At 37.3% G+C, this 14,044-nt stretch overlaps 1 protein-coding gene across 1 annotated transcript in view; it reads left to right on the forward strand.

The window, feature by feature from the left end:
* The window catches only part of LOC102423824 (ATP-binding cassette sub-family A member 3-like), a 372,708-nt gene that overhangs the window by 253,425 nt on the left and 105,239 nt on the right, over positions 1–14,044 (forward strand). The window contains 2 exon segments of the mRNA XM_014466690.2: positions 4,998–5,096; positions 13,828–13,999. Of these exon segments, the coding sequence (XP_014322176.1) occupies positions 4,998–5,096; positions 13,828–13,999 (271 nt within the window).

A 14,044-nucleotide genomic window follows, 5' to 3' on the forward strand; every position in this document is an offset into this window, starting at 1 on the left:
ACTGGAGTACCTGGACAGCCTGGGTGAGGGGCTGATGGCTGTTTGCAGGCTGGTCACACCCCCTTTAGTGTGGGGGTCCCCACTGGGGTGCCTGGCCAGTCTGGGTGAGGGGCTGATGGCTGTTTGCAGGCTGGTCACACCCCCTTCAGGGTGGGGGTCCCCACTGGGGTGCCTGTCCAGCCTGGGTGAGAGGCTGATGGCTCTTTGCAGGCTGGTCAAGCCCCCCCCAGTGGGGACCCTCACCCCAGGGAGGTTTTGCCAGCCTGGGTGAAGGGCTGATGGCTGTTTTCAGGCTGTCCACACCCCCATTAGGGTGGGGGGTCCCCACTGGGGTGCCTGGCCAGTCTGAGTGAGGGGCTGAGGACTGTTTTCAGGCTGCAAAGCACCCCCCCCCCGCCCCCGGAGACAGAAGCTCCCAGCCTCTCCTTTTTTTCTTTTGTTTTTTTTATTCTGGGATTTATTTACCTTCTATAATTGAAACTTTGTAGCCTTGAGTGGAGCTCAGAGCCAGCCAGGGCAGGCAGGAGGGAAGCTTGGCTTCCCCCATCACAAGGAGCAACCCAAGCCTCCTGCTTGCTCCAGCTCCATGGCCACAGCCGGCTGAAAGCAGGTATCTAGGGTTTATTTACCTTCTATAATTGAAACTTTGTTGATTTGAGTGGAGCTCAGAGCCAGCTGCAGCAGGCGGGAAGGTTGGCTTCCTCCATCATTGGGGCAACCAAGCCTCCTGCTTGCTCCAGCTCTGTGGCTGCCGGCCGCCATCTTGGTTGGGTTAATTTGCATATAGTTGCTCTGATTGGCTGGTGGGCGTGGCTTAAGGTGTAGCAGAGGTACGGTCAATTTGCATGTTTGTCTTTTATTAGTGTAGATAGCTTCCTAGTGTTCACCAGAGTAATTCATGATAAGATGTTCATAGTAAACAAATTTTTTTTAATATATTTTTTTTGATTTTTTACAGAGAGGTCGGGAGAGGGATAGAGAGTTAGAAACATTGATGAGAGAGAAATATCAATCAGCTGCCTCCTGCACACCCCCTACTGGGGATGTGCCTGCAACCAACATACATGCCCTTGACCGGAATCGAACCTGGGACCCTTGAGTCCACAGGCTGATGCTCTATCCACTGAGCCAAGCCGGTTAGGGCTAGTAAACAAATTTTATGTATGGTAAGATCCAGGGAGACATTGAGATGAAATAAGAAAGTAGCTTCGATTGCAACTCTTGGAGTAAGAATAACAAGGACAGTTTTGGGGTAATTATAAATCTGTAGGTTCTGAGTAATGCTTTAAAAGAAGTTAGAGAAGCTGCTTAAATGTGTCACATCTGTCCATCCTATATCATGTGTATACAAATGGCATTATCAGAAAGAATAATAAATACAGCATTTATATTAAGTACAAAATAGGAAATGTAAGGACTTAGAAACAGGTAATATTTTTATCCTGTACTCCCACTAAATACTTTGAACATGGAAGGAAGAAAGAGAAAGAATTTCTGAGAAATGAATAACTAGCCATACAGTTTATTGTCAACAGTTTAAATGTGGAGATTCTGGTCCATGGACAGTGGACCTAGTAAGCATAAAAATAAATCATGAAGTTAGGGGAAAATATATGAACTCAGAATGAAATTAATTTTAAACCAAGTGTTGAAAGAGAAAAAAACAACCTGAATAAAATGTTCATAGCCTGTTTATTCTCCGAATTATTCACTATAGTAAGAGAAGAATAAAATAACAAAGAGTTCTTGGTTATTTTCAAGACTTTGATAGCTTAATTAATTGTTTATTTGCTTTGGGCTGGGCACAACTCTAAATGTTTTCCAACTGTGTATTTACATAAAAATGAGGGAGAGACTTAGAATCAATACTTATAACCTCAATGCCTATATTCTAATCTATAAAATATGGCTAACAAAATGAACTTGAAATTTGTAAGTTGGTTCTTTGAGAAGACCAGTGGGGTTAGTAAAACTTCAGTCATACCAATCAGAAAGAAAAACAGGAAAGACACAAATTACCAAAACTATCTCAAGAAGAAATTAATTTGAAAATCTCTATTTATTAAAGACATTTAATTTGTACTTTAAGACATCCCCACAGAGAAAACTCCAGGACCAAATTACTTCACAGATGAATTCTACTAAACATTTAAAGAAGAAAAAGTAGCAATTCTATATAAACTTTTCTAGAAAATGAGAGAAAACGGAACATTTCCCAATTTGTTTTATAAGGCCAGTATTACCCTGGTACTAAAACCAGTCAAAAACATTACAAGAATATTATTATTATTATTATTATTATTATTATTATTATTCAATAATCCTTACCAGAATATATGGACCCTTAAATATAGGTGAATAGGGATTCTGTTGAGAAGATTCAAAAAGAAAGATGGGAATGACCTTAAAATATGTGAAGAGCTATAATTGGAAGAGGGGTTAGATTGAACTGGGGTAAAAGTAGAAGTAAGAGTCATAGCTAGGTGAGGTTAGATGAAAATGGTGTTCAGCCTTAAATATGGGTGAAATTTAGAAGTTGAAGAGTTTTGAGTCTACCATCTCTGAGGGTAATCACACATAGACTTGATAGTTCCTTACAAGGAATTGGAGGTGTGTTTAAGGAGTGGATGGGTCTCTGGAGACCTTTTCAACCTAAAACAGTGTTCACTTTTCCTGGTAAAACTAGTCATGGAATCTTGATGTAACTGCACTACAATTAGCAATACCTTCATACAATTTACCTATTTGATGAAATCTCTCCAATGCCCAGCTACTGCTTCACTATCTCTATTTTCTGTCAATTATGATTCATACCTCCTGTACTTTGCAAATTTTTTCACTTGATGTAGGAATCACATGTGAGTAAATTAAATTTTATTAACACTTCCAAAAATAAATTTATAATTTTAGAAAAATAAAAGAATATATATCAAAGACAAAGTTACAGTATAGAGAAATTTGCTAAGGTAAAAATATCTCTTTTTTTTCATTTGTTTTACAATAAGTATTACAGTGAAGAATAATCTAAACATTTTTCCATGGCTAACTAGAAATTATTATGGAACAAAACAAAACTGAAAATTCATCTTTAAAAAAAAGCCTAAAACTTGAAAATGGGCAAAGGACTTAGAATAGACATTCCTCCAAAGAAGATGTACAGATTGCCAATAAGAACATGAGATGTTCAACATCACTACTCATTAGGGAAAAGCAAATTAAAAACAAACAAACACAAAAATAGCAAAGGTTGGTAAGGTTGGTAAGGATGTGGAGAAATTGGAACCCTGTGCATTATCGCTATCTGCTGTGGAAAACAGTACGGAGATTCCTCAAAAGTTAAACATAGAATTACTAAATGACCCAGCAATCCCCCTTCTAGGTATATACCCAAAGTAATTGAAAACAAACTCTAACAGATATTTGTACACCAATGCTCATAGCAGCATTATTCACAAAATCCAAAGGTGGAAACAGCCCAAATGTCCTTTGGATTAATGGGTAAGCACATGTCTATCCATACAGTGAATATTATTCATTATTAAAAAGGAATAATATTCTGACACATGCTACAACATTGATGAACCTGGAAAGAATTATGCTAAATGAAATAAGCCAGACACAAAAGGACAAATATTGTATAATCCCAACTTATATGTGCACACAGAGCAGGCAAACCCACAGAGACAGAAAGTAGAAGTGAAGCTGAGGGAAGGGGAATAGGAAATTATTGTGTAATGGGTGTAGAGTTTTAGTTTGGGATTGTGAAAAAGTTCTGGAAGTTGGAAGTGATTCACAACATTATCAATGTGCTTAATGCTGCTTCAATTATATACTTAAAATAATGAAATGGTAAATTTAATGTTTCACATCTATTACCTCAGTAAAATAATTTAAGAAAACACTAGGAAAGAATACAATTGGGAATGGAATCCTATATAATAAAAGGGTAATATGCAAATTGACCCTAACAGCAGAATGACTGGGAATAATTGGTCACTATGACACACACTGACCACCAGGGGCCAGACACTCAATGCAGGAGCTGCCCCCTAGTGGGCAGTGCACTCCCACAGGGAGAGCTCTGCTCAGCCACAAGCCAGGCTGATGGCTGCCAGTACAGTGGTGGTGGTGAGAGCCTCTCCTGCCTCCTCAGCAGCGTTAAGGATGTCCGACTGCAGCTTAGGCCTGCTCCCAACTGGCAAGTGGACATCCCCCGAGGGCTGCCGGGCTGCCAGAGGGATGTCTGACTGCCAGCTTAGGCCCAATCCCCCAGGGAGCGGGCCTAAGCTAGCAGGTGGACATCCCCTGAGTGGGTCCCAGACTGTGAGAGGGCATAGGCCGGGCTGAGGGACTCTTCCCCCCCCCCCCCCCCCGTGCACAAATTTTTGTGCACCAGGCCTCTAGTTAAGTATAAAATAGAGAAAATGTAAGTGCTCAGGTTTCTTATTAAATTAATTGGGGTGATGTAGATTAATAAAATTGTATAGCTTTCAAGTGTATAATTCTATGATACATCATCTTTATCTTGCATGGTATACCTATCACCCAAAGCCCAGTCTTCTTTCATCACCACATATCTGACCCACTTTACTGCCCTCTTTTTTCCCTTTCCTCTGGTAAACACCATACTGGTGTCTGTGTCTATGAGTTTCTGTTTATATATTTATCTTGTTTGCTCATTTGTTGCTCTCAATTTTATATTTCACATATGAGTGAAATCATCTTCTTAACCTTTTCTGATTTATTTCCCTTAGCATGATATTCTCAAGATCTCTCTCTCTCTCTCTCTCTCTCTCTCTCTCTCTCTCTCTCTCATCAATAAATAAAAAATTGTAAAAAAAATTCCATCCATATTGTCACAGATGCCAGTATTTTATCTTTTCTTATGGCTGAGTAGTATTGCATTATATGTATATATATGTTTTTTTAAATATTTTATTTACTAGAAAATAAAATGTATCTAGACTAGTGCTTTTTTTCTTTCTTCTTGCCTCCAGATTTGAAGCTCTGTTTAATGATCTGAAAGAGAAAAAGAGTGAGCTGGGCATTACCAGCTTTGATGCTTCAGTTACTACCATGGAAGAAGTCTTTCATAAGTGAGTAATAATGACCTTAAAAAAATTTCCACCACTAAAATTATACACCATTTTGAAGGCAAACCTCATCCTATTTGCATTGCAATAAATTAATTATAGTTATGGATTCTTAAAAATATGTTAATATTTATGCTAATGTAGTTCTGTATTTTCAGCTAAGAATGTGTAAAGATTTTGAACTTGGGCCTTGATGCATATGTCTTACTATGTTGGTCAAGAAAAAAAAAATAATTAATATTGATGTTATCATAGGAAAAGTTAGAATTGTAATTGGAGTCTGAACTAGAAATGACTAAAATTTTGACCTAACCATGTTTCCATAATTTATTTAATTTGTACATTATTTTATTTTATTGACAGTGTTACAGGTGTCCCTCAGTTTCTCCCCCTTACCACCCTCTTCCCAGCACCTAGCCAACTCCAGCCTTCACCATCCTATTCTCTGTGTCTGTGGGTGATGCATATATGCATACACATTCTTTGGTTAATCTCTTCCCACCCACCCACCCCCACCTTCCCTCTGAGATTAGACAGTCTGTTCTGTGTTTCCATGCCTCTGGACCTATTTTGTTCATCAGTTTCTTATGATAATTAGATTCCACTTATAAGTGAGATCATGTGATATTTATTTGTCTTTCTCTAACCGGCTTATTTCACTCAGTATAATACTCTCCAGATCCCTCCATGCTGTCTCAGTGGATAAGAAATACTTATTTTTTACAGCTGCATAGTATTCCATGGTGTAAATGTACCACCACTCATCTACTGATGGGTCCCTGGGCTGTTTCCAGATCTTAACTATTGTAAACAACACTGCTATGAATATAGGGGTGCATATACTCTTTCTGATTGGTGCTTTGGGATTATTATTAGGATATATTCCTAGAAGTGGTATTACTGGGTCAAACAATAGTTCCAGTTTTTTAAGAATATATATGATTTTTAATTGTTTACAGTATTATAGTTATCTCTCATTCACCTCCTTGACCCACCTCTACCCAGCCCCTATCCAACTCCCAGGTCTTCACCACCCTATTCCCTGTGTCCATGGGCTATGAAGATCACAGTACCTAAGTTTTTTGGTTTAATTTCTCCTCATCCCCTCACCCCCACATTGAGGTATGTCTGTCTGTTCCATGCCTCGATGCTTCGAGTCTTACTTTGTTGATCACTTTTTAAAAAATTAAAAATGGAACTTCTGTTTGACCCAGCAAATCCACTTCTGGAAATACATCCTAAAAAACCCAAAACACCAATCAGAAAGAATATAAGCACTCCTATGTTTATAGCAGCTTTATTTACAGTAGCTAAGATTTGGAAATAGCCAAAGTGCCCATTAGTGGATGAATGGGTAGTTCATTTTTTATTTTTTGAGGAAACTCCATGCTGTTTTCCACTAGTGTCCTTTTCTCAACATCCTCTCCAACACTTTTTGTTTGTTGATTTATTGATGGTAGCCATTCTGGCAAGTGTGAAGTGAGGGAAGTGTATTTCACTTAGCATAATGCTCTCCAGGTCCCTCCGTGCTGTTGCAAAGGATAAGAGGTCCTTATTTTTTATTGCTGCATAGTATTCCATGGTGTAAATGTACCACAGCTTTTTTATCCACTCCTCTACTGATGGGCACTTGGGCTGTTTCCAGACCTTAGCTTTTGTAAATTGTGCTGCTATGAAAATAAGGGTGCATACATTCTTTCTGATTGGTGTTTCGAGTTTCTTAGGCTATATTCCTGGAAGTGGAATTGCTGGGTCAAATGGCAGTTCCATATTTAATTTTTTAAGGAAAGTCCACAGTGTTTTCTATAACGGCTGCACCAGTCCGCATTCCCACCAGCAGTGCACGAGGGTTCCCTTTTCTCCACATCCTCGCCAGCACTTGTTGTTTGTTGCTTTATTGACGGTAGCCATCTGGCAGGTGTAAGATGACACTTTGTTGTAGTTTTTAATGTGCATCTCTCTGATGATTAGTGACACTGAGCATTTTTTTTTCATATGTCTATTGGCCATCTTTAAGTTATCTTTGGAGAAGTATCTATTCCTATTCTTTCGACATTTTTTTTTAATTTTATTTTTATTCATTATTGTCTTAAGTTTTACACATGTCTCCTTTTTTCCTCAATTGACACCCCCCCACCCCAACCATTCCCACCCCGGGCAAGCCACCACCACCCCAGTGTTTGTGTCAATTGGTTATGCTAATATTCATGCCAAAAGTACTTTGGTTGCTCTCTAAACCCCGACCCCCACCTCCCCTGCCATTTGTCTCTGAATCTATTTTTGCTCATCAAATTATGTTGATCATTATATCCCACATATGAGTGAGATCATGTGATATTTATCTTTCTCTGAGTGGCGTATTTCACTTAGCATAATGCTCTCCAGTTCCCTCCATGCTGTTCAAAGGGTAAGAATTCCTTCTTTTTTACAGCAGTGTAGTATTCTATTGTGTAGATGTACCACAGTTTTCTAATCCACTCATCTGCTGATGGGCACTTAGGCTGTTTCCAAATCTTAGCTATGGTAAATTGTGCTGCTATGAACATAAGGGTGCTTATATCCTTTATGATTGGTGTTTCTGATTTCTTGGGATATATTCCCAAAAGTGGGATTACTGGGTGAAATGAGAGTTCCATTTTTAACTTTTTGAGGAAATGTCATACTATTCTCCACAGTGGCTGTACCAGTCTGCATTCCCACCAGCAGTGCACGAGTGTTCCTTTTTCTCCACATCCTCACCAGCTCTTGTCATTTGTTGATTTGTTGATGATAGTCATTCTGACAGGTGTGAGATGGTACCTCTTTGTTGTTTTGATTTTAATATCTTGGATGATTAGTGACTTTGAACATGTTTTCATATGTCTCTCAGCCTTCTGTATGTCCTCTTTTGAGAAGTGTCTATTTAGGTCCTTTCCCCATTTTTTTATTGGATTGTTTATCTTCCTTTTGTTAAGTTGCATGAGTTCTCTGTAAATTTTGGAGATTAACCCTTATCTGAAATAGCGTTGGCAAATATGTTCTTCCATGCAGTGAGCTTTCTTGTGTTGTTGATGGTTTCTTTCGCTGTGCAGAAGCTTTTTATTTTGATTTAGTCCCATTTGTTTATTTTCTCCTTAGTTTCCATTGCCCTAGAATCTGTGTAGTAAAGATATTGCTACAACATATGTCTGCTATTTTGCTGCCTATGGAGTCTTGTAGGATTTTTATGGTTTCCCGTCTTCCATTTAAGTCCTTTAGCCATTTTGAGTTTGTTTTTGTGTATGGTGTAAGTTGGAAATCTAGTTTCTTTTTTTGCATGTATCTGACCAAATTTCCCAGCACCATTTATTGAAGAGACTGTCTTGACTCTATTGTATGATCTTGCCTCCTTTGTCAGATATTAATTGAGCATAATGGCTTGGCTAGATTTCTGGGTTCTCTGTCCTATTCCATTGATCTATATGTCTGTTCTTGTGTCAGTACCAGGCAGTTTTGAGAACCATGGCTTGGTAATATAGCTTGATATCTGGTATTGTGATGCTTCCAACTTTGTTCTTCTTCCTCCGGATTGCTACAGCTATTTGGATTCTTTTTTAAATTCCATATGGATTTTTGGAGAGTTTGTTCCAGGTCTTTGAAATATGCTGTTGGTATTTTAATAGGGATTGCATTGAATCTGTAAATTGCTTTGGGTATTCTTGACATTTTAACGATGTTGATTCTACCAATCCACGAACATGGTATGGCCTTCCATTTGTTTATGTCTTCCTCTATCTCTTTTTTCAGTGTCCTGTAGTTTTCTGAGTACAGGTCTTTTACCTCTTTAGTTAAGTTTATTCCTAGGTATCTTAATTTTTTTGGTGCAATAGTAAATGGGATTTTTTGTTTGTTTCTCTTTCTGTGAGTTTATTATTGGTGTATAAAAAGGCCATAGATTACTGGGTGTTAATTTTATATCCTGCTACATTACCGAATACATTTATTAGGTCTAGTAGTTTTTTATGGAGTCTGTGGGTTTTTCTATGTACAGTATCATGTCATCTGCAAATAAGGACAGTTTTACTTCTTCTTTTCCAATTTTGATTCCTTATATTACTTCTTGTTGTCTAATTGCTATGGTTAGCACTTCTAGTACTATATCAAACAGGAGTAGTGAAAGTGGGCACCCCTATCTTGTTCCTGATCTTAGGGGAAATGAGTTTAGTTTTTGCCCATTGAGTATGATGTTGGCTATAGGTTTGTCATATATGGCTTTTATTATGTTGATGTATTATCCCTCTATTCCCACTTTACTGATAGTTTTTATCAAGAAAGTGTGTTGGATTTTGTCAAATGCTTTTTCTGCATCATTTGATATGTGATTTTTGTCTCCCAATTTGTGTATGTGATGGTATCACGTTTGTTTATTTGCAGATATTGTACCATCCTTGCATCCCCACTTGGTCATGGTGTCTGATCTTGCTAATGTAATGCTGGATCCGATTTGCTAGAATTTTATGGAGGATTTTAGCATCTATGTTCATCAAGGATATTGGCCTGTAGCTCTCTTTTTTTGTGGTGTCTTTACCTGATTTTGCAATTAGGGTGATGCTGGCTTCATAGAAAGAGCTTGGAAGTGTGCCTTCCTCTTGAATTTTTTGAAATAGTCTGAGGAGTATAGGTTTTAGTTCTTCTTTGAATGCTTGGTAGAATTCCCCAGTAAAGCCAGTCGGACCAGAGCTTTTGTTTGCTGGAAGATTTTTGATCGTTGCTTCAATTTCTTCAGTGGTTATAGGCCTATTCAGGTTTTTTTATTCTTCCTGATTGAGTTTTGGGAACTTGTATTTTTCTAAAAATGTGTCCATTTCGTCTAGATTGTCCATTTTGTTAGAATAGAGTTGTTCATAATATTTTTTTCATAATAGTTTGTGTTTCTGTAGGATCGGCTGTTACTTCACCTCTTTCATTTCTCATTTTGTTTATTTGAGTCCTCTCTCTTTGCTTCTTGGTGAGCCTGGCTAAAGGTGCATCTTGTTTATCCTTTGAAAGAACCAGCTCTTGGTTTTGTTGATCTTTTGTGTTGTTGTTTTTTTGTCTCTATGTCATTTATTTCTGCTCTGATCTTTATTATTTACTTCCTTCTGCTTATGCTGGGCTTTTCCTGTTGCTCTCTTTCTAACTCTTTGAGTTGTAGGGTTAGGTAATTTATTACCATTTTTTCTTGTTTTTTGAGATACGCCTGTAAACTTCCCTCTCAAGACTCTTTAAATGTGTCCATAGGTTTTGGATTGTTGTGTTTTCATTGTCATTTGTTACCATGATGCTTTTTATTTCTTCTTTGATCTCTCTGCTAACCCAGTCCTTGTTTAATAGCATGTTATTTAGCCTCCAGGTGTTTGATTTTTTTCATTGTTTTTATTGTGATTGATTTCTAATTTTATGCCATTGTGACCTGGAAGATGCTTGATATGTTTTCTATCTTCTTGAATTTGAAGAAACTTTGTTTGTGCCCCAATATGTAGTCTATCTTTGAAAATGTCCCATGTACACTTGAGAAGATTGTATATTCCGTGGCTTTTGGGTGAAATGTTCTAAAGGTGTCAATTCCATCTGATCTAGTGAGTCATTTAGGATTGATGTTTCTTTGCTGATTTTTTGTTTAGAAGATTTACCCAGTGGTGTTAATGGGATATTAAAGTACCCTACTATGACTGTATTGCTGTCAATCTCTCCCTTGATATCCTCTAGAAGTTTTTTATGTATTTGGGTGCTCCTATATTGTGTGCATATATGTTTACCAGAGTTATATCTTCTTGTTGAATTGCTCCCTTTAGTATTATGAAGTGGCCTTCCTTACCTCTTGTTATGGCCTTCGCTTTGGGGTCTAATTTGTCAGATATAAGTATTGCTACCCCAGCTTTTTTTTCATTTCCATTAGCCTGAAAACCCTTTTCCCATACCTTCACCATCAGTCTATGTGAGTCCTTTGTTCTGAGGTGGGTCTCCTGTAGACAGCAGATATATGGGTCATGTTTTCTTATCCATTCAGCTATCCTAAGTCTTTTGATTGGGCATTTAATCCATTTACATTTAAAGTTATTATTGATAGATACTTCTTTGTAGCCATTTTTATTCTTTATGCCTGTGTTCCTTCTTCCTTTCCAATTTCTTCTTTTTACAGCAGACCCTTTAGCATTTCTTGCATTGCTGGTTTGGTGGTCCTTTTTTGTCTGTGAATCTCCTGATTTCACCCTCAGCTTTGATTGATACAGTATTGTATCAATACTTGTTGGGTATAGTATTCTTGGATTCAGACCCTTGCTTTGCATGACTTTGTATATTTCATTCCATTCCTTTCTGGCCTGATGTGTTTCTGTTGAGAAATCTGTTCATAGTCTGATGGGAGATCCCTTGTAGGTAACTTTCTGTCTCTCTCTGGCAGCCTTTAAGATTCTTACTTTGTCGTTGATGTTTGCCAATTTAATTATAATGTGTCTTGGTGTCGGTCTTTTGGGGTTCATCTTGTTTGGGACTCTGAGCTTCTTGGACTTGTGTGAGTTTTTTCTTGCCAATATCAGGGAAGCTTTCTGTCATATTTTCAAACAGGTTTTCTATTCCTTGCTCAGTTTCCTCTCCTTCTGGTACCCCTATTATGCTCTTTTGTTTCATGTTGTCCCAAAGTTCCCTTAGGCTCTCCTCCTGTTTTTTTTTTTTTGTTTGTTTGTTTGTTTTTTTTTTAAATATATTTTATTGATTTTCTACAGAGAGGAAGGGAGAGAGATAGAGAGTTAGAAACATCGATCAGCTGCATCCTGCACATCTCCCACTGGGGATGTGCCCACAACCCAGTTACATGCCCCTGACCGGAATCGAACCTGGGACCTTTCAGTCCGCAGGCCGATGCTCTATCCACTGAGCCAAACCGGTTTCGGCACTCCTCCTGTTTTTTAAGTTTTTGTTCTAGTTGCTGCTCTGCTTGGGTATTTTTTCCTACCTTGTCTTCTAGCTCACTGATGCAGTCCTCCACTTCTTCTAGTCTACTGTTGATGCTTTCTATTGTATTCTTTATTGCAGTGATGTCATTCTTCATTTCTGCTTGGTTCTTCTTCATTTCCTCTTAATTCTTACACATATTGTTGAATTTGTCTTCTATCCTTTTCAGCATCCTTATGATCATTGCTCTGAATTCATTCTCTGACAAATTGCTCACCTCCATTTCATTTACTTCCTTTTCCAGTGATTCCTCCATTTCTTTTGTATGGGTGCTCTTTCTTTGTCTCCCCATGTTCACTCCTCTCAGGGTGTCTGGTTATGGAAATGTTGGTCAAAAGGTACAACCTTTCAGATATAAGGTAAGTTCTAGAGAATATAAGTCTCCACAGTACATATGCTAACTATATTTAATAATAATTGTAAATTTGAAATTTTCTAAGACAGTAGATCACAAGTAATTTTTTCACCCAAAAGGCAAAAGTAACTCTGTGATGTGATGAATGTGTTAATTAGCTTGACTGTGGTAATGATTTCACAATGTATACACATACCAAAACATCATGTTCTATACCACAAATACATATATAATTTTATATGACAATCATACTTCAATAAAGCTAAAAAATAAAAAAATATAAATAGAAGGAAAAAAGATGTTAGATATAAACCCAAATATATTGATAATTATGTAAATGGATGAAATACAATTTGGATGCCACTTTTAAGAGAATGTGTGTATGTTTGTGTATGTTTTTTGCCTGTTTATACATTTCTGTGGAAAATATCTCATCAGGATTCTCTCTAGGTAATAAGAATTTTTTTTCTCCCACTTATTTATATTATCGGATGGTTTTCTAATAGAAATTTATTGCCATTGAGTACAATATGAAGAATTAAAAACTTCAGATGACGAAGAAAAATATTAAATGATGATTTTAGAAAGCATAATGGTCCTCAAGACTTTTAGTATCAAACAACAGACAACCCTGCAGGGATGTCTTAAAGCAGGGTTTTAATATGCATATGTGATCTTTAAAGGTTACAGAAGTCCTCAATCTACTCATTACTGGGAAGGTGATAATTCAGAATGATTAATGTTGTATTCCATACAAATGCTAATGGTGGAATTTAAATTACCTTGATAGTTCTATGGCTTAGAAAAAATACATCTTTTAAATCATGTATTTCTTACCAAGTGTTTTATCACTTTAGTGTATTTTTTCCTGTCTCTCAGTATAATATTTTTCAATTATTCTACTTAGTACTTTCCTCCTCAGATTGTAATTACTTGTGTATATCTCTTTATTTTTCTCAAATATCTATACCCAAAGACCCAGCTTTAAACACAGGCAGTAGTAGGAAATGTAAGGACTTAAAAAAAAAACAAAAAACAAAAAACACTAGCCAATGTCCCCATAATCTCATAAAATACATAACATTGTAACCCTCAAAGGAGAGTTACTATCTTTTATGAAAGGTAAGTTCTTTAACTTGTATATGTTTAGCTTAAGGCAACATAGAATATATTCAAATATTTTTTGCATGATAACACAGTTCCTCAGAATTATCGGAACTCTGCCATGAATCGCTGTTATCCCTCTGCCTGGTTTACTGGGATCCCCTGTTACCATGCTGCCTCAAAACAATATGTCGGCAGTCAGTGAGAACGAGGAAGGAGGGTCCATATTTGGAACTTTCTTTTACATTCCCCAAATAAAATAGTTTAAGGCTCTTGTCAAAATAAAATGTTTTGTGCTTTTTCTGTGTACTTGTGTGTATGTAGGGTCAATAAACTGGCACGTTCCCAAATGGATAGTCCATCCTCCCTATCCTCTTCCTTGGAGGGCCAAAGAAAAAGGCAAGACATGAAACGGAATAGGATTATGCCCAGAAACTACAACACAACAGTTTTCTCCAGATTGAGTGAAATTGCTACCACTGAATTTAACACTGGGGTGAGCACATTTACTAATAATTTAATCAGTAAGTTTGGTTTGGGT

Source organism: Myotis lucifugus, unplaced genomic scaffold (assembly GCF_000147115.1).
Source record: "Myotis lucifugus unplaced genomic scaffold, Myoluc2.0 scaffold_352, whole genome shotgun sequence".
Classification (NCBI taxonomy): Eukaryota; Metazoa; Chordata; class Mammalia; order Chiroptera; family Vespertilionidae; genus Myotis; species Myotis lucifugus.